The 21,660-nt window shown below is 38.2% G+C and overlaps 2 protein-coding genes across 6 annotated transcripts; one reads left to right on the forward strand and one right to left on the reverse strand.

The window, feature by feature from the left end:
• The first annotated feature begins 4,667 nt into the window (after positions 1-4,667).
• LOC137244940 (protein wech-like) lies at positions 4,668-11,046 on the forward strand. 5 transcript variants are annotated; one of them, XR_010951233.1, is made up of 5 exons: positions 4,668-6,684; positions 7,010-7,162; positions 10,077-10,335; positions 10,398-10,466; positions 10,831-11,046. XR_010951233.1 is itself a non-coding variant. In XM_067774714.1 (3 exons), the coding sequence occupies exons 1-3, from the start codon at positions 4,921-4,923 to the stop codon at positions 10,242-10,244; spliced, it is 2,085 nt and encodes a 694-aa protein (XP_067630815.1). In that variant the 5' UTR covers positions 4,668-4,920; the 3' UTR covers positions 10,245-11,046. The 5 variants fall into 5 exon arrangements, 1 of the variants encoding a protein (XP_067630815.1); XR_010951232.1 differs by having other exon boundaries at positions 10,077-10,466; XR_010951231.1 differs by having other exon boundaries at positions 10,398-11,046.
• Elp2 (elongator complex protein 2) lies at positions 11,003-14,651 on the reverse strand. The gene is made up of 6 exons (XM_067774713.1): positions 14,394-14,651; positions 13,521-14,331; positions 12,878-13,447; positions 11,877-12,183; positions 11,313-11,819; positions 11,003-11,251 (listed from the first exon to the last, which is right to left on the reverse strand). Exons 1-6 carry the CDS (start codon positions 14,541-14,543, stop codon positions 11,098-11,100), a joined length of 2,499 nt encoding a protein of 832 aa, XP_067630814.1. The 5' UTR covers positions 14,544-14,651; the 3' UTR covers positions 11,003-11,097.
• Between the last annotated feature and the right edge of the window lie 7,009 nt (positions 14,652-21,660).

The following is a 21,660-nucleotide window of genomic DNA, read 5'->3' on the forward strand; positions in this document are numbered from 1 at the left end:
AACAAGTTATTCCTTTTGTTCATCGGTTCTCTTTCCTTTTCAAGCAAATATGTCCGCTGCTGCTTGCACCCGCATAAAAAACAATGCTCGCGAACGAGAAGGGAGAAAGGATAACCTAAGATAAAACGAACTAAAGGGAACAAATGAACCAAAAGAACAATTAGAATCGCGATCGAAGATCTAGCCTACTTGTTCAGTTGAGAAATCCGGTCAATTGAACAAGTTCAGAATGAAACGACCAAACTCTAATATAGATATAAAGTAATTCCCTCCCCCCCCCCTCCCCCCCTTTTTTTCCACTCAGGTATATGCATATTTTTAAGCGTCTTTTAAATTAGATTGTCTCATATTTCATGAATCTAACATAAATTAATTAAATTTAAAGCCCCCTTTACAGCTTATGTAAATGCATAATTTTAAGCATATGTTAAATTAGATTATTTCATGAATCTAACCCAAACTGATTAAATTTAAAGGCCCTATTTACAGCTTATGTATATACATATTTTTAAGCATATTTCAAATGGTAATATGTCATGAATTTAACATAAATTGAGTAAATTTAAAAGCCCCGTTTACACTTATGTATACGCATATTTTTAAGCGTATTTTATACTGGATTATTTCATAACTCTAACCTAAACTGATTAAATTTAAAAGCTTCCTTACAGCTTATGTATATACATGATTGTAAGTATATATTTAAAGTGTATTATTTCACGACTCTAACCTAAGCTGATTAAATTTAAAAGCTTCCTTACAGCTTATGTATATACATGATTGTAAGTATACATTTAAAGTGTGTTATTTCATACATTGATTAAGTTTAAAGGAAAAAAACATTTGGTTTCCGAATACGGAACGAACTCACCACTTGTTGCTGGTAAATTGGTACTATTCATTGCCGGTAAGTTGTCACAGCTGGGTGGTTGCAGCAGGCCTATATACGGCGGCCCGGCTGGTTGTTGTTACCTACTAGTGCTGGAAGTGGTAAGTCTGGTGGTTATTGTGCGTTTGGTTGGCGCTGCCGATGGGGTTGTACGGTTGTGGTTGCGCGGTCGAAGGGGTCGTTGTGGCCACTGGCGATGGTGGTTGGCGCAGTTGGTGGCAGTTGCGCTCGTGGTTGGTGCGTCGAAATGGTTATGGTTGTGGTGGCCGGCGTTTGTTATGCCGGGCTTAGGTCGGTGGGCCTATATGAAGCGGCCTGGTGGATGTTACACGCTTGGTTGGCGCTGCCGATGGGATTGCGGTTGTGGTGGCCGGCGTTTTTTATGCAGGGCTTAGGTTGGTGGGCCTATATGAAGCGGCCTGGTGGATGTTACGCGCTTGGTTGGCGCTGCCGATGGGATTGCGGTTGTGGTGGCCGGCGTTTGTTATGCCGGGCTTAGGTCGGTGGGCCTATATGAAACGGCCTGGTGGATGTTACGCGCTTGGTTGGCGCTGCCGATGGGATTGCGGTTGTGGTTGCGCGGCCGAAGTGGTCGTTGTGACCACTGGCGATGGTGGTTTTGCGATGAGTTGAATATAGTCGGGGATGTGCAGTTGATGTAAGCAATAGTGTTAATGAAGCAGTATATTATCTGAGCTTTACGCCCTTGCTGTTGAAGTTGTGCCCATAGATGTTATATGATCCTTTTGTATAATCGCAGGGCCGCCAACAAATTAGGCTCAAACAAATTCACAAATCTTCCTCGTTTTTTTCCGGCCGGAAACTCATGGCCATTTCCCTGCTAGTCATGGTTTCTAAATTTTTCACACACTTCTTTTCTCCTTCACGGCCGGAAACTCATGGCATTTTTCGCTAGTCGTGGTTTCTAAATTTTTCACACACTTCTTTTCTCCTTCACGGCCGGAAACTCATGGCTTTTTTTTTGCTAGTGATCGCCGGTCTGTTTTTTCTTGTTTTCGATACTTTTGTATCGCAACTTTCACCCCATCACCAGTCACTAGGTGTGTTCGCACGAAAACGCTCCCAAGTGGACCGTAACCGTAGACCATAACAGCAGACCGTAACAACGGATATACATTACGTTTGCGGGTAAAAAAAACACTTATCCTCACTTAGATAATGTTTAGGAGACCCATCTAGCGGCATTGGTTAAACAACTAGCTAAACAACATGTTGTACCGAAAAGCGGAGAAACACACTTCTGTTGGCCCTAGTGTATAACATATAGCTGAATCGGTTGCGGTGAATAGTGGACACACAACAAGGGCGTATGCAGGGGGACCGTTTGCCGGCCCCCTTCGCGAACTAAGAACACAAAGTGAAAGTTAAACATCAACAACATAAGAGGTTTTTAGTTCCTCACTTTTTAATTATGAGCCTAATAATACTTATTTACAGACATTTTTTAATAACTACATACACACATATTCTTACTAATAAAGTAACTAAAATGATAAATAACTTTGAATAACAATAAGACTGATAAGGTGCATAAACGCACCACATACTGTGCATCTACACGTGAATAATTAAACCAGCTTCTTTCTAATATTCAAAGAATGTAGTAATGCAATTTAAAATACATCTCTGTAACTAAATAAAGTATTTGGAAAAATACAATTTTGTTGAATCTGAAACTCACATTGGTGATCACATTTCTAAAGTAATTACACTTTGTACTGCCTATTAAATTAATCTATCTAATTAAAGAAAATTTTGAATTACCAAATCCTAGATATGGTAGATATTTTTGGGAACTCTTGATTAATAAATAAAAATTTGAACGGAACGGACTGCTAGAGCCCACAGCTGGGTCTATAAAGCAGGCTTCTAGACGCCATTACTCTTTATACTTATAAATACGCTATATGTATATGAATCTGAAATTAAAAAAAATTGGCCAGCCCCTCTTTGTGAAAGTCTGAATACGCCCTTGACACACACCACTTGTAGAGGAAATACACAGAGGTAGTGTAGAGGTGAAACATAGACACATATTTAAGTTGCATCTGAGTATAATGCGTATTAAAATTTAGGAATACTAATTTTCTGCGCAGCAATTTCAGAAGTGTAGATAAAGTTTAAAGTTTAGCAGAACATATCAAATTTAAGTGTATATGTATATAGATGTAAAAAAAAGACAGTTAGAAAAGAAATTAGGAATCTTGATTGATATGAATTTAAACTTTGGAGAACATATAAGTAATTTAGAAGCTAAAACTGCAAAGAAAATGTGCTTTTTGTACCGAACTTGTAAATATATTAACCAACATAAAATATTAGTATACAGATCCATCATTGAACCTGTCCCACAATTCTACTATTAGCAAATAATACATAGATAATACAACTTCAAATACAGAAAAAGAGGCAATGGGATTAATTTAAAATGTTCGAATAGAACACCGAGAAGTACAGTGTGAAATGCGTTAAATTGGCTTAGCATAAAACAATCCATAAGTTACTTTATATTGAAATTTATTCATCATGTGAAATTAGGAATACTTCCAGGGTATCTGGGAAAGAAAATATATTTTAATCGTGAAATTCACAACTATGAAACTAGAAGTAGTAAAAATATAAGACTGCCTAGGGTAAGAACTGAGTTCACTAAAAAGACTTTAGAATATATAGATTATAAAATGTATAACGAATTACCAAATGAGATAAAAGGCTGTGAAAATATTAATAAGTTTAAAGAAAAACTATTTTTATACTGTAAATCATTAAATTTGTAATGAACTTTTCTTTTCAATTTAATCTCGGTCTTCAAGGCCGTGAATAAAAAAAAAAAAAAGAAAGTATCAAGGAGTGGAAAAAATAATTTCACTTGCATTTAGCACCCTTAGCCAACGCAGCCGATTCTTCATGACAGATGGTGCCAGAGTCGCTCGATCTACCGTTCTCCATTAAAATACTAATCGTGTGTAAGATTGCGTTAAGCCTCCATTACTGATACTTAGCATAGACTTGACTTGACTTGGCGTAAACTTGGCAACTTAGCCACGATTATACTCCACTTGGCGCATACAATGTGGCATCATAATCAGCGTTGAAATTTATTTTTAAATAAATGTCAATTTGTATGACAAAATGTCAAAATGAAATGGAAACAAACAAATGGCATCTCAAAATGTAAACGTCACTTAGAACTTACATAGAAAATCAAAATTCAACAGACTTCTATGTCAAGTTAAGTGTTGCTAAGTTTTGAGTAATCAGTAACATGCAATGTTTATTTAACAGAACTGTAAGTGACAGTTCTCAAGCCAAGTCAAGTCTATGCTAAGTATCAGTAATGGGGCCTTTAAACGCATGAAAAACTGCGTCAAAAAAGTGTACCGCCGTTGCCGCTACATGTCGCGTCGCTTGATGTGCACACAATTGAAGACGACAGAGATGAACTTGATAAAGAATTTTGACACTATTAAGTCTGACATAGTGTACAAGTACAAGTGTGTTGACTTATCTGTCAAGCATTCTGACAGGCACTCGCTGGATTCGGAATGACAGCGAATTCAAAATAGATACCATTACCGAATGCTCCGAATGATTGAAAAATTGAAAAAGTCCATACGATTGGTAGTCAAAAATGTTGTCGTTGAGACTAAAAATGCGACTCTAGACCTGAGATTTCCATCAGGTGAGCGAGGCTGTTTGTAGTTTTGACGTTTATCGCTTAGTGAACACACTTGGTATAGGTACACTATGAAGTCTGACGTCTTTTTGAAAATTCGCGCAACATGCAGCAAAAAGAAGCAAAGTCCCGTTAAATGTCTGACGTTGACCGCTCAAGCCGCAAAAAATTATAAACCCAAAATAGTACTTTTGGGTAATACTTCGTTTAAATAATTAAATACTTCGCAAAGTTGTTGGAAAACTTTTTTTTAGCAAAAGCTGTCCATTGCGCACAATAAGCAAGCGTTTTTTTCATACCGAATATAGCCACCTAGTTTTGGACAATTGCTAAAATGAACCACAATAATTTCCTTGAAACTATGATCCGCGCATTGGATAGATATGTGTCCACTCAGCAGAAGGTGTCTTACAATTGTTTGTTGCACAATAAATCCTTTCAGTATGTATGTGAAACTTGTACAATACTAATCTGTGTGAAGTGCATCAAAGAGCATGCAAAACACGTTTACATAAAAATTGATAGCTTTGTACGTAAGGGCAAAAGTACTCTGCACTTGTTATTAGAAAGTAGTCGGGTAGGAGCACAATCTTTTCAAAATAGCATTAACATGGAATTAAATTATACACGATTCATTGAGGAAAATTGTACAGAGATAATGCAAAATATACGCAATTCATTTCGCCCACTCATAACGGCCTTAGAGGACCGTGAATGTTTCCTTTTGGATTTTGTCGAACGCCTGCATAGTCATCGAATGAATGTGCTTTATGAACAGATAACAACACTCAAGGGAGCTTATTTCGGATTGGTCGATACAGCTGAAATGTTACAAAATTTAGGTGAAAATGCTCCAGGTATGGACAATGTGGCGATTGCTATGAGACTTGTAGAAGCACAAAATAGTATTAATAAGTTCTCTGCAATATTTAATAGCAATCAACCACAAAACGAACTATACAAATTTTATTCACCACAAATCCCTGAGAACATACTATTTAACATAAACCAGCAGGGGCTAGTTGCGCTGGATAATGGTGGATCATATGCAACAAATGTGAATAAATTTCAGCAACCGGTAAATATAACAACAAATTTGAATTTACGCGAGAAACTAGATGAGCCAAAGCGTAAGATAAAAACATCTAAAAGTGGTCCAATGCTAAAAAAGTCTACTAAATATACTTTAGCTGGGAAAACCATTGCAAATGAAAAAAGTGCTGGTGCTGCAACAGCGCTAAGTAATTTGAAAAAAATTTCATCTCAAGTATGTGCCAATGGTGCTAGTGAAATCACCGCAAGTGAAAGTAGTTTCGGTTATGCTAAAATGCCAAGTCATTTGAAAAGATCTTTGGAAGTATGTGTTACTGGTGCTGGAAAACCCGTTGCAAATGAAATAAGTTTCGATGTTGCAATAATACCAAGTAATTTAAAAAAATCGTCTATAGAAGTACGTGCCATTGTTGATGGTATTGGTCAAGCAGTACCAGGTTGGATGGATAAGGTGAAAACTTTTCGTTGCGATGTGCCGTCATTGGCGTTTGCCACTAAAGGCATAAACGATGGTCAAGTTAATCGCCCTTGGGGTGTATGCGTAAATAAATCGGGACATATATTTGTGACAGATCGATGCAATAACAATGTGCAGGCCTTTGCTGCTGATGGACGTTTCTTACACAGATTTGGTGGGAAGGGAACTGCTGATGGTGAATTTGACGCACCTATGGGCATATGCGCAGATAAAAGTGGTCGTCTTATTGTTGCTGATATGAATAATCATCGCATACAAGTATTTTCCTCGACTGGAAAGTTTTTGTTAACTTTTGGAGGTTTGGGTACAAAGGCGGGTGAATTGAAACTTCCTTTTGATGTTGCTGTAAATACAAATCTTCAAATAGCCGTTGCGGATAGTTCAAACTATCGTATACAACAATTTGAACACAACGGTCGCTTTATAAGGCAAATTTATTTGGGCACTTATAACGCTACAGGTTGTGAAATTATCCCACGTGGTATATGCTATACACCCAAAGGAAGGATTATTGTAACGGATTGTGCAAACCATTGTTTGCATCTTGTGGACGTTGGGAGCAGAAAGGTAATTGGATGAGTATTGATTTTTGTTATTAATTGTAGCGTATTTTTGAGCTGCCAATTAAAAGCAGCAGTATTGATAAAGTGCTACTTAAATGATGAAGTATTGCTTATACTCAAGTTGATAATAAGTTGCAATAGCGCAATGAATTTTTGTTGTTGTTTGATTTTCGAGTGATGATTAATAGTGTAAACATTTCATTCAACGAACGTGCGACGCTAACGCCACCGCTTACAATTTTCCCAAAACGTGATGCTCTCATAAAAAAAAAGAACACACCCGTACATATAGTGAACTCCAATATTTTATTCATTTTCTTGTTCCATAGATCCTATCAACTAAAGGTTCACAGGGCGTAGACAATTTACAATTCAATCGTCCTTCTGGTATTTGCTCCGATGATCAGGGAACAATAATTGTAGCTGATTCACACAATCAACGCATCAAGGTATTCAACTCAACTTTGGATTGTTTATGGAGTGTAAGTATTTAGTTAGCGGAAATATACAATACATGCCGTACATTTTTAAAGTGAAACTTTTTGAAAGATTTTCAACATAAAGCCAGGGGTGGCTTTCCGTTGTTGTTGTTGTTGTAGCAATGTTGGTGGCTTTCCGTAATTCGATATCATACAAGAACGCCTATGAAATGATCGTTTTCGCTTTTCATAACACAAAATGTCGTCGGGTCGTACCCAACCTTCGATTGAAACTGTTCGATACGTAATTAGCTATCGAATTGAATATTCGTAAGTTGAACATTTATCCTTTTGAGATTATTTATGAAATGATATTTTTTAATGAAGTGTTTAAAAACATACACTGTTCACAATAGAAAATATTTTATATCTTCAAAAAAATTTCTGAACTCTTTTGGAAATATGAAAACTAGAGTACTCATATCAAGATCCAGAAACCAAAACGGTCTCGGCGAGCGTTCGATATCGAACAGCCGAGTGTCGACTATCGAATAACGGGAAGCCGCCCCTGCTACGCATCTGAAGAAAATATCTCAAGAAAAAACGAGCATTATTATTATTGATAGGTCTGGAAGCATTGCGACCTTTGTGCAGATCTATTGTGCAAGACCTTTCAGCCTAATATAGTATCTGGAGGCTTTTGATGTATTTAAGTAGCTCTTCAGGATTTTTACTCCATATCACATAGGGATTAAGAGTCCCACCACCTAGATGGGATAGTCTCTGCCTAGCTAGAGCAACGCATTCGCAGAGAATGTGAACCGGCGTTTCGTCATCCAGCTCACAGAAACGAAAAATTTGGGTATTAGATAGATTTAATTTACTTAGGTGATATCGTAGACCGCAGTGTCCCGTTAGTACTCAATAAGAGTTCTTAGGTCCTCCCTGCTTAGGTTAATGAGTTTGGCTGATACTTTCGTTGCCGGAAGTATAAACAGTTTGGCCTGCCTTTGCCCTGGACAATCAATCCAGTGACGTCTGAATTGTTTAGTTTCCCCAGTTACTTATAGTTTCCCTGGTGTGTGCTTTTGTAAGTCCACAAAAGAGCTCTGGACCATATAATGCTGATGTAGCACCCTGCTTTGCTAGGTAATCTGCATGTTCATTACCTTCATGTCCCTGATGTCCGGGAACCAATCCTAACAAAACCTTGTTTTTGGCTCCCAGGGCATTAAGGATTTCAGTGCATTCATCCACTAGCTTAGATGTAACTGTGTAGGATTGCAAAGCACGCAGTGCCGCCTCGCTGTCCGACATAATGTAGATGCTAAGTACAATTCATTATTATATCATTTATTTCTATTGAATATGCTGTTGGAATGCCATGTGATTCCGATCAGCATATTTACTGGCGTAAGAAACGGACGAGTCTGGGAGCCAGTCATTTAAGGAAGGTTGGAAAGGACGCGTTTCCAATCCTCCAGGGCTCCCAGCTTAAGGCAACAAAATTTGGAACTTATATTTTTCAATTATATTTGTATTTTAAGCTGTCGGAATGTATTGGTCTCCGATCAACACAGCTAAACATGTCTTTGGATGTTGGAAATTGAAGTGTACCCAATCACCCCTCAACTTTGTTTAGTAAAGACGCTGTCGACACGCATGAAGATTCCGATCAGCACATCTCAAAATATATTGGGAGGTTGAAAAGGACGTGTTTCCAATCCCCCCTGCTCCAACTTTTGTTTGACCTTATTTTGGTTACACATCATATAATTTTATTCTTATATTAATGCTGTCGGAATGCGAGTGATCCCGATCAGCAACAGTAAATATAGGCTGAAAATACCGAATTCCAGCGAAATTTGTTGTTGGAACTGTCTGGAGTTACAGGTGGCGACTGATTTTCTTTTCCTTAGGGCCGGGTGCATTGTATTTTGCTGCTACCAGTATAACCATTCCCTTTTCGCGCTCCAGTATCGGTATGTCATGTAAAAAATAAAAGAAAAAAAAAAAAACTGTATCTTATTGGAAGGGTTTTACAATGCTCCAATAAACTTTTTTTAAAGGTATTGAAGTTATTACTACTTTTTATGTGATTAGGAAGTTCATTGAAATATTTCAGGCCCTTATAAAATATATTTTGCTTGTCCACTTCTGTTTTGAAAAGAGGTAATCTAAAATTATTGTTTTCTCTGATTACGTATGAATGTGCATCATTTACATATCTAAGTTTTCGCTGAGGTATGTTGGTAATTTACCGTGCTTAATATTAAATACAAATTTCATACTGTGGTAGAATATGAGCTGTTTTATACTCAACCAGTTTAGTGCTTCTATCATGTTATTAATGGGAGTATCATACCTCATGTTTAATATAAATCTCATAGCTTTATTTTGCATAACTTGTAGCTTATATACCTGAGTTACATTGGCCATAAAGAATATTGTGGGACAATATATGAAATGCGGCTCTATGATGGATTTATACACTTTCAGTTTGTATTTTCTACTGATAAATTTGCATGACCTTTTCCAAAAACCAATTTTCTTGCCTATTTTGGCAACTATATAATCAATATGATAATTAAATTTTAATTTATTATCAATCTGAACCCCTAAGTACTTGAAAGTTTTAACTTCGTTAATGTTTGAGTTCATTATTTTTAGCTCGATATTACAAGATTCCTTAATCATCGCTCTAGATATGACCATAAAATGGGTTTTATTAACATTAAGTTTAAGCTTATTGTTACAAAGCCACCTGTATAGGGTGTTCAAGTCTTCCTGCATTTTGCTCCTAGTTAACATGATATCAAGTTCACTTACTTCGAACAGTGCGTCATCCGCAAACAACCTTATTTTACTATGTTTTAGCGCCGAAGATATATCATTTATATATATGTTCACTTCAGTGAATGCCTACTTCATCTGGACTTTGCTGTTTTTCAATTAACAATACATATTTTAATTTCAGCTGGACGTACGCCCATCGGTAAACTGTTTAAATGTCTCACATTTTAATGAAACCGATCGCACTTGTAATGTAGCATTGACAAGAGATGGTCGAATTGTATTAGTAACTGAAATGTCGCTTGCCAAAGAAGCTATTGCCACGACAAAAAGATTTGTTCATGTTTATTAAGCAATGCTCTGAATACTTCTATTTTTAATCCTCAACAAAACATATTAAATATGTAATATTAACAAAAAAAACCTATTTTAGAAGCATATCGGTATGTACACTACACTATTTTTTAACCAATATAATATCAAATATTTATTAAAACACTTAAAGCCGATTTACATAAACGCCTTGGATACGTTGATTCGCTTTGACAGCGCTAGCGCTATAAGAACAATGGAGGTCCTTGTTATTTTCTTCGGTTTGAAGCGGACAAAGCGTCTATATAAATCTGCATTTCAGTTTTACCTTATATTATTCTAACTACCGAGCATGTTCGATTCTTATCTGACGAATAAAGCTCAAATCATAAAATTTATCGCTCATTTACTTCAATAGTGTCATAACTCAAAAAACATGACTTTTGAGTTAATAACATATAAACATACCCAATATTATGATCTATGTTGTATAAAAAAATCTTTGTGATCAGTTAAAAATTTACCACGTGCTATAAAATTTGAAATATGCCTATTGAAGTAAATGAGCGTTATGTGTAACATATCTAGGCCCACTTGCAGAAATAAAAGTTATCTTTTTTTTTCAGAACTAATTTTGAAATTCGTAAAAAGTGTATAAATATCCCCTCAGAAGTTTACTATGGAGAAAACAGTTAAATTGCAGCTTTGCAAGTGGGCCTCACTCAATTCACTATTTTATTAAAAATTATTACAACTCAAATATTGTACGTATAGACAATATAAAACAAGTAATACGGGTGCGCTTAATTCCTCAATAAACACATGTATTTAAAACAAGTAAAGCTATTCGCTTTAATTTATTGTATGCACATTATACTTAAATTATTCCCCTCTTATTTTGGACACTTGAAAATTTTAACAAAATGATCTTCACCACAGCTAGCAAGCAGTGTGTACCCGGCGCTATAATTTTCACTACAGTTAACAGCTGGTCGAAATTGTAGACGTTTTACTGTTGAATTATGCGCCTTCTCCAAATTAATTTTACTGCAAATGTACACATTTCAAAATATAACTTTCAATTGATGTTATGTACACACACACTTACGTTGCATCGATAACTTCCAAAAGCAAGCCTGCAACAGCATTTGTTTCCTGTAACTGCTGCAGTAAAATATCACCATTTGAAAACCCTATTGCAAGCTGATAATTACCAGGGTTTTCAGAATTTCGTGAGAAAGCTACAGCCGTAACGGAGTTCGTGAATATTTCTTTACAACTAATAGACCATTCATCTTCACTCTGAGATTTTGACCAAACACCTAATACACCATCACGTCCGCCAGTTATAAAATATTTGCCATCATGTGACCAATCGCATGTCCAAATTATACGATTATGCACAGATAGTTTCGTAGCAGTAGAATGCTGTTTCAAACGATAAAATATGTTATTGTGATTGGTTGTTTTCTGCACTTCATCACGTTCGTAGAGCGCCCATGTGCGATCACGTGAAACTGAGAGCAAATATTGATTATTAGGAGAGAAACGCATTTGTGTTACAGTAAGTTTATGAGCAGGCAGTTTTTGAATTTGCTTCCAGGTTGCAGCATCCCTATAAAAATGGAAGCAATTTTTATTGAAACTCGTGAATTAAGGTTGCTTAACTTACCAAAGAATTATTTGCGCATGCTCTTCGTTTGTGGCGCGGCAGGCAGACGCCAACACTTCGCCATCTGTTGATGCAGCTAGTGCATAAATTTCGAAGCCATGACCATACAGCTTTTGCATTTCCGGCCATAGTGTATTTTGCATTAACATTTCCTCTTGTGGTGGCGCATATAGAGTGACTGGTATAAAATAGTTCTCAGGATATTCATCCTTGACATGTTTTTCATGTGTAGCGGATTGGATATCTACATTATATACAGCCTTGTTGGATAGACCGAGGGAAGGTACAGATGCGCCTTTTGGCAGAGCTGTAAAGACAAGTTGAAATAACTCATTATTTTCAAAAATGGCTCATATAAAACGCAAATAGGTTTTTTTTCGAACGGTTCTTGTAAAATTAACAGAAAATAAATTTATTATCCAAAAGACGTGATTTTCATATAAGTTTATGACCAAGCATTTGTCTTATTTTCCACCGAAAAATTGGGACCCAAACCGATCGGGTCTTAAATTTTGCAGAGCGGTGCTCATTGCTTATTTAGTGCCTGTTGCGTCGATATTCGAAAGTTCTTTTTTGGTTTAAGTCCATTTACATACACTATCTTTTGAAATTGACTCAAAATGTCTCGATCGACCTTGTCTGTAGAAGATCTGAGGGATGATAGTGTATGAGCGCAAGCGAAGTGTTACATATTTCTTTTGGTTTTGTAACATACACATATTTTCCGGATTTAAGTTTTCTTTTCCAAGTTTTCCCCGTTACTTTCATATGATATTGTATTGAAGTAGGGCAGGACTGGAGACATATTTTCCAGCCAAAAAATGAGGAACTCAAGTACAATTTTTCTGAAACTGCCAGTTACTGTGCTGATCAGGTTCCCATGCATTCCGACAGCGTATATATTAGTATATTTAAATGTATAAATAATATATATTACTAATATTATTATGCATAAGAAGCCGTAATAATAACTAAATAAAATACTTAGTAACTTTACTTACATTCCAACAAATAATCACCCTCTGCATCTTGTTGTGTCATCGTTATGCGTCGAAAGTTCTCAATAAAATTCGCTGATGCTTGGAATGTGCGTACAATTTTCTCCTCTGCACCACTTGCAAATTTGTAGCGTGTGAGTATGGCTAAAGTTTGCATATCATAGCCATGTACTTGTGGACGTGCCAATTCGTGCCATGTTATGCTCTCAATGTTTGCATTCACGTAGCGTTTCCATGGTGCATGTATGCGTGATGTTTGATCAGCTGAGACAGTCAAAAGATATTCACCATTCGGCGCCCAAGCCAAATCGCGCACCTCGTCAAAATGCCCACCCACTATAACGCCAGGTGCCCAGTGCCGTTCATTATCACCCACCTGGTGCCATATATGAAAGCCACCTTGATAACTGTGCCCAAATATTGATTTGCCATTGCTTGAGAATTTGCCACCATAGAAGCCCAACGAATTACCGCCCACATCACCAACACGTACTTGTTCCATCCAAATGCCATCTTCACTGGGTGCCCAAATAATAATGGATTTATCAATGGAAACAGATAGCAGACGCAAACCTTTTTAATAAAAAAGAACCATCCAAAAAAGGATTTAAACTGTGTTCTCAAGCATAGAAAACTGGACACCAACCATGCTCTTCGCTTTTATGCCAATTAACACCATAAATCCAACCTTCGTGTCCATAGAGCACCGATTCCAAGCTAATGGCACACCAATTCGTACCGCTCAAATGCAATATTTTCTCTTCTACACGTATATGACCTGCATCATCATCAGTCATGTTACACATATCCAAACAATTTTTGCTCGATTCTTCTTCGCTACGCTTAGATATACGCCATAAACGTATAAAGCTATCCTGCGCTGCACTTGCTAATAATAAATCATTCTCATCATCCACCACATCCAATGCACGCACCCAATCTTCATGTCCGCACATTTGATATATAAAACGGAAGAATGGTTCGTTTTCGTTGCTACTCGATTCCAATAGCTTATCTTGCGCCCATAAATTAATATTACCTTTTTCATTACCAGAAGCCAATAAAAGTTGTTCACTTTTTGGCAAGCGAAATAGTCTAAGCCCAAGTGTATAGCTATTGCAATTACTTATCGTTTGTAACTTTACTACACTTTTTGTATCGAATGCCCATGAGGTAATCGTTTGATCGGCAGCTGTGGCAATAAGCCACTTATTAGCATTGCTTAAATGTACAGAATCTATGTCTGTAACTGGTGCAAAATGATTGAGTGCCTCGAAGCGGGACACTTCATTACATTGACCCCTAATTTGGCACTGCCATATATATGCATTGTTATCATCGGCGCCGGATATGAAGTGAGTCTCGGGTGCAGCGTTTGACGTGCGCAGCCAGCGTACTATGTTTACACGCGCTTCATGACCTGTGTAGGTGTTGATGATTTTGGCAGCACCATTGAACTTTGATTTAAAAGCATCGAGTAATTATTTATTTGCAAATCGCAAATCGTCTTTGTACTTACATTTGGATCCAATACTGCTATCGTGTTCTGTGCTCCGAACAGGATTAATTCATTGTCACCCCAATCTGCACAATGTGGTGTTGGATTGCAAGCAGCAGCTGCATAAATTGTGTATACACCATTATTTTTATATTTCAGAGCATTAGCCATATCTTCTAAGATCAAGGTTTCGACTTAAGTTAATAGAAAAACTTGGCTTACACGTTTGTTGTTTTCTACCTTCTCTGACTTAAGTTTTTCTGTTTTATCGACTTTCGTTTTGCTACAATAATATGTACGTTCCTTTCACGTCCTACAGAACACTCGTCATCCAAGTAATCGAAAGCATGTTATTTTTTATCGTTCTAAGGCCCCGTTTACATGTGCCTTAATCTACAATGAATCGTCAATAGATAAAGCTGCAGACATTGGTGCTTTAAGCCGGAGTCATTGGTGCCGTATGTCGTATCGCTGTATCCGTATCCCTAACGTAATCAGCTGTTTATCGTTACGACGGTAAAGCGCCAAATACACGACACGAACATTTCCGCGAACATTCCGCAATCTTGTTCGCTGCTTTGGCCATACACCATACGAACTTTTGGCCGAACATTAGTTCTCTTTCAGACAGCGATGAATACGGACAACAATTGTCGCATTAAAAAAGTCGCATAATCATTATTCTTTTTAATTAATAAATAAATAATCTTTGCTTTTTACTTGCCACAATGATGGCAAAGATTTATACATTTCAATAAATTCACTCAGAAATTTTTTATTGTCCATTTTACTTTTCCGCGCACGTCTGTTCCGTTCAGAAATTACTACGATTATGGGCTATTTCGCCATACACGCACGAACAGTTCGCGCAAATGTTCGCCAAAAATTAAAATATTTTGGTTTTTGGCGAACATTTGCGCGAACTGGCAAACACCACCATACACGACAGAAAAGGTCGTTCGAGCGTACCGCCGACTTCATTGTCACCGAAAAACGCACTTTCATAAACTTCAAAAAAGGAAAGTGGGAAGAATATAAATCTGCAACAGACAGCAGCTTTGCTGCCCTCCCTATCCCGACTGATGCCCGTCAAGGGGAGCGTGCCTTCCGTAAGGTCATTGAATCCGCCTCGGCACATTTCATTCCCGCCGGGAGAATTCCCGAAATCCGGCCCCACTTCCCGGCGGAGGCCGCGAGCTTAGCGAGGGAACGCGACCTTATAAGACAGCTTGATCCAGGCGACCCCCAAATAAGGGATATAAACCAACGCATCAGATTGCTTGTGGACGAACACAAGCGGGCGAAATGGGAAGAGCACCTAAGAGGTTGTAACCTCTCTACCGGTGTAGGTAAACTTTGGTCCACCGTAAAGTCCCTATCGAATCCGACTAAGCACAAAGACAAAGTTTCCATCGCCTTTGGCGATAAGGTGCTGTCGGATGCGAAAAAATGCGCGAGCGCTTTCTGCCGACAATATATAATGCATCCTACGGTCGACAAAGATAGACGGAGAGCCAATAGACACGCACATAAACACAAACTCAGCGCGTCACCAATTACCATCACCGCTAGAGAGGTTGAGGACACCATTGGTCGCGCTAAACCATCCAAAGCAGTGGGCCCAGACGGCATAGCCATGCCGATGCTTAAAAACCTAGGGAAAGAGGGTTTCAAATATTTAGCGCATTTCTTCAACCTGTCTCTTTCCACCTTTGTCATACCCGAGAAATGGAAAATGGCCAAGGTGGTCCCGCTACTAAAGCCTGGGAAACCAGCTAACGTAGGTGAGTCATATCGTCCGATATCTCTCCTATCGCCAGTGGCAAAGACGCTTGAAGCCATTTTGCTCCCTTATTTCCAAGCACATTTGCAGCTAGCCCCTCATCAGCATGGCTTCAGAAAACTCCATAGCACTACCTCCGCGCGTTGCGGTTTGAATCAATATCCCCACCATAGAACAGTACTCGTAGCGTTAGACCTATCAAAAGCTTTTGATACGGTCAACCATGGCTCGCTACTGCAAGACCTGGAAGGGTCCACCCTTCCCCCATGTCTTAAAAGGTGGACCGCAAATTATCTGGGTGGTCGGCAGGCATCGGTGCAATTCAGAAACGAAACATCAAAACAAAGGAGAATCAAACAAGGGGTGCCACAGGGTGGTGTCCTATCCCCGCTTTTGTTTAATTTCTACATATCTAAGCTACCTTCACCACCGGAAGGAGTCACACTCGTTTCCTACGCCGATGACTGCACAATAATGGCCACAGGCCCAGGCCTAAAGATCGATGAGCTATGCAATAAAATAAATGGCTATCTCCCTGATCTCTCAAGTTTTTTCGCCTCGCGAAACCTGGAATTGTCACCGACTAAATCTTCCGCGACCTTATTTACGACACGGACGCCCCAAATGTCGACCATATTGAACATCCACGTCGATGGCACTACGCTACCGACTGTCCTACACCCCAAAATCTTGGGTGTGACGTTTGATCAGGATCTACATTTTGGTGCGCACGCAACCGCAATTGTTCCAAGAATTCAGAGCCGTAATAAAATCCTCAAATCCCTTGCTGGCAGTACCTGGGGAAAAGATAAAGAAACGCTCTTGACCACATACAAAGCAATTAGCCAGGCGATTACGTGCTACGCGTCACCCATATGGTCGCCAAGCCTAAAAACCACCCACTGGAAGAAACTACTGGCCTGCCAAAATACTGCTCTCAGAATCGCCACGGGCTGTCTTCTTATGTCCCCAGAACACCATCTGCATAATGAGGCGAGAATACTCCCCATCAGGGAGAGAAATGAGATGCTGACCAAACAGTTTCTGTTGAATACCCAGAAACCTGGGCATCCCAACAGACATCTGATTGACGAACCAGCACCGCCTAGGGGCCAAAGAGTCATCTCCGTAAGCATTTTGAGGAAATACGGCACCTGAGAACCCAGCCGTATGAAGCGGAAAAACACAAGCAGGTCCTTGGTGAACTCCATAGACAGGCGTCGGACCTTTATGTCGGGAATTGCCCGGTGAATCCAGTACTTGAAGAAAAATATCCAGAACTCGCAGAAGAGGAACGCATACTCCCCAGGGAAACGCGTATCACTCTTGCTCAACTTCGTTCTGGATACTGTAACAGGTTAAACTCTTACCTATCCAGAATCAACCCCGACATACAAAATGTATGCCCTGCTTGCAATGTGTCCCCACATAACACCAACCATCTCTTTAACTGTAATGTGGAACCAACGCCTCTAACACCCTTTTCCTTATGGTCCACCCCTGTTGAAACGGCAAGTTTCCTTGGACTCCCGTTAGAGGATATTGATGACAATTTGTGATCGGTCGCGGCTATTAGGTGGGGCGAGCATTGCTACAACAACAACAACAACAGAAAAGGTCGCAGAAACATGACATAACGGGAATGTTCGCGGAAATGTTCGTGTCGTGTATTTGGCGCTTAAACCAAAACTCAATTGGTTGGCTACATGGTACAATAACCAGGTAAAAGCATCAGAGTTGCATTTTACATGTTTTTTCATTCGAAGGTGATCATAAAATGTCAAACTTTGTTTATGTTTACATTTTTTGTTTATTTACTTTTGATGTGAAAATTTATAAGGTAATTCTTTACTTTAGCTCACAACTTCTAAAACTCGTCCAAAAATATCGCGAGAGGTGTCAAAAGACGCGCTTTGGACCCAGGACCACGAATCCGAAAACGGAAATTGAAAATTTTATTTCTTTCCAGATATATTTACAAAGTTGAAAATTTTCATGTGGCTGTTGTAATTTTGATGGTTCGTACCCACAAAAAAACAGTGGGTAAAAGTGTTTTGCGCGGATATAGATTTGGTCTCCCATGGTAATTTTTTATAAGCGCGGCCAAGGCCGCTAACCCAGAAAGGTGTTCTGTGCAAAATTACTATGGATCCCACCCCCGGTTTCGGAGGTACCCGCGGGTCTTTTTTCGGTTTTTCGTTAATATCTTTTGAGCGAATTAAAATTTTTACTTTCCGCCCTCGGATTATTAATACTGATGTCAAGACGCGTCGTTTGACACCTCTCTCGATATTTTTGGTAGCGTATTAGCAGTCGACCCCTCAACTAGACTATTACCTGCGCAAAAATACTATGGATTCCACCCCCGGTTTCGGAGCACTCCGGTGCCATTTTTCAGTTTTTTGGGAATATTTTTTGACCGAAATAAAATTTTTAATTTTCGCTTTCGGATTCGTCGTCCTGAGTTCAAAAAGATTTTTTTGACACCTCTCCCGATATTTTTGCACGAGTTTTTGCAGTTGTGAGCTAAAGTAAAGAATTACCCCGCAAGATCAAGGAAGAGGAAAAATTGGGAAAAAGCTTGTGGCGTTAGCTTCCCTAAAATGGCTTAATTTTTTCGCTCCATTTTCAGGCCTCTGACCTTATTGTGCAGGCATGCTTAACCAACGAACCGATATCATTTCGTTACGAAATTACTTCGTTTCGTTTATTAACGTTAAGAATGTCAAATTAACGTTAATGACTTCGTTTCGTTTATTAACGTTGATTATCGTAACGAAATGATATCGGTTCGTTGGTTAAGCATGCCTGTTATTGTGGGAGCTCAGAGAGTAAATTTGATGCCCAACTCCACTCCATCGCTATATTTACCGTCTTTGATGTTAATATTGTTTCCCGAATGTTGCAAGATAAAAATATAATATAAGTTTATGTATGACTTAGCAGTGCTAATCAAGAGTTTGTAAAAAACGGAAGTTGTCTCATCGTCCCCAACGGTCATTCCTATAGATATCTACCAAAATATCGGACAATACTTTCGCCGCTACAACGTGAAGGAAGGACGAAGGATAAATAATAAAGTCCCTTCTACATGCTCGCTTTTTTTTAAGTGACACCGTTGGAGCGAAAGGTCAATACTTCGCACGGAACAGCTGCAGCAGATAAACGGATATGCCTGATATACCACGAATAAGCCGTGAAACCCAGACGCAGTAACCTCCCCTAGTTTCAGGGCCACCATTAGTTTATAAAGAGCGAAAATATGCTATACAAGTATACGCAAAACGGCCCTTATCAGGGCCACCACTAGTCAACAAAGAGAAAAAAATGCTAAACAATTATACTTACGAAAAGCGGCCCTTATCAGGGCCACAAACAGTTTGCGAAGAGAAAATATTGCTAGACAATTATGTTTTACATGCTATAGATTTACTTTTGGATTATTTATATCATCCATATGATGACAAGAAAAAAACTGGAGTATAACCGATACTGGAGTTGAAAACGGAAATATTCCAAGCCGAACTTTTACCGTAGCAGGTACCGATACCAGATCCAACCTAAAGCTGAAATTGCTACAAAAGCCTCCTGGCTAGAGCCAGAAGGAAAACCCGGAGCCGTAATTGAAGTCAGTAGTACAACCGAACTAGTATCCGAAAATTAAACCGAAAGCAAAATCGGTTCCGAACAGAGGAGCCAAAAGAAAAATTGGATCAAAACAACCATGCAATGGCGCTGAACCCGAAAGTTCTGTGGCATAGCGACTCATTTGAAATTTTCAACACACCCGTGCTTTTTTTAATTAAAAAAGATTACATCTAAAGACATGGAGTACATATCGTTCAAAGAAATCTGCACCTCAAATAACGACACGACGAGTTTCCAACGTTAAACGTTATTATGTTTATATGTATCTTCGATATTTATTAGGTTACTAAATTACTTAATTTTTACTTTACAAAATACATGAAATTTTAAAATAAATCAGTACTTATTCATGAACATACTATTAACTCAGCATTTTATATACAATCTCGTCCCAAATTTTCAACATCTCTTGAAGACAGTAACGTTAGCACTCATACATACATGTATTGAAAATAAGGTCCACTACAAAAAACATTTAGCAATAGCATTTCCCAATATAATTTTAATACTACAAAATAACGACCTTAGGCAGATAAAGTAGGAACAATATAATTCCTAAAAAGTTGTATCTCACTTTATATTAAACTGCTTTGAAATATAAATACATACACTAAAAGATGCATACAATACAAAACGGTCCCTTATTTATATATCATAAACAAAATTAATGTTGCGACCATTGGACATTTTTCAAATCAATTGGTTCTAGCACCATCTCCCATAATTGGGACATTTCACGTAAACGTTGGACATGTTTGATGCAGGTATCGGTAATATAATCAACCTGTTCAATGGTGGTGAAACAACCAAAACCAAATCTATAAAAATTTAACAATAAATTATTTTCAAATTAACTGAACAATTCAGTACGGTAAACTCGTATACCTTATTGAACTATGTGCCAAATCCTCATCAGCTCCAATCGCACGTAGGTTCCAGTGATGCAGAAGTACATGCTGAGGTACTAGAAGACGCCACATCTTTTAAGGCCATAAGTAATGATAAATTTAATAAACCACTATACCTTTGCTCTGGATCACCATTACATATACCATGTGATAATCTTGAAGTGATGCGATCATATAAATGTTTCGACAAAAAATCTATAATTTTCTTATCATATTCCATTTCTTTGAGTGCAAGATAACATGCAGCACCAAATCCAATAACAATAATCCGAAGGCGGAAAAGAAAAATTTTAGCTCGTTCAAAAGATATTCCCAAAAAACCGAAAAATGACCCCGGAGTGCTTCGAGACCGGGGTGGGATCCATAGTATTTTTGCGCTGGCGGCCTTCGGCCACGCTTATAAAAAATTAATCTGGGTGGGTCCAACACCGGTTTGGAGACCAAAACTATATCTGCGCAAAACACTTATGTCCACAATTTTTTTTTGTGGGTACAATTTCATCAACATTACAACGCGCACATGAAAATTTTCAATTGAAAATTTTCAACTTCTTTTGCAAATATCTCTTGTCCAACACAAAATATTTTACCTTCGCCTTCTGATTATTGTTGTCGAGGTCAATGCGCGTCTTTTAACACCTCTCACGATATTTATGGACGCATATTATCAGTGTCACGCTGTCGTATAGAATTACCAAGAGTTGATGCGCTGGAAACGTTGAAGAAATTCAGCTGCTATATGTAAATAAGTAATAACAATAAAATAAATATATATCATTTAAAAATCAGCTAATTAATTACCTTTATTTTCCATTAAAAATGCCTTTTTCCTCCAGCTTCATCAGCAAACCAACTTTTTTTTCTTTTTTTATTTTGGCTTTGTTGACGAAAATTACATGTGACATGTTTCTTCTTCCATCACTTTTGACAGAAGAAACTGAAAGAACGA

This window comes from Eurosta solidaginis, chromosome 3, assembly GCF_040869045.1.
Source record: "Eurosta solidaginis isolate ZX-2024a chromosome 3, ASM4086904v1, whole genome shotgun sequence".
NCBI classification, from domain to species: Eukaryota; Metazoa; Arthropoda; class Insecta; order Diptera; family Tephritidae; genus Eurosta; species Eurosta solidaginis.

Bases quoted from the DNA above. Each gene is read 5' to 3' on its own strand.
- LOC137244940 (XM_067774714.1), top strand. From the start codon at position 4,921: ATGAACCACAATAATTTCCTTGAAACTATGATCCGCGCATTGGATAGA. The intron at 6,685-7,009 runs GTAATTGGATGA...CTTGTTCCATAG, and splicing joins TGGACGTTGGGAGCAGAAAG to ATCCTATCAACTAAAGGTTC. The intron at 7,163-10,076 runs GTAAGTATTTAG...TTTTAATTTCAG, and splicing joins CTTTGGATTGTTTATGGAGT to CTGGACGTACGCCCATCGGT.
- Elp2 (XM_067774713.1), bottom strand. From the start codon at position 14,543: ATGGCTAATGCTCTGAAATATAAAAATAATGGTGTATACACAATTTAT. The intron at 14,332-14,393 runs GTAAGTACAAAG...TTTAAATCAAAG, and splicing joins TAGCAGTATTGGATCCAAAT to TTCAATGGTGCTGCCAAAAT. The intron at 13,448-13,520 runs GTTGGTGTCCAG...TTTATTAAAAAG, and splicing joins GCATAAAAGCGAAGAGCATG to GTTTGCGTCTGCTATCTGTT.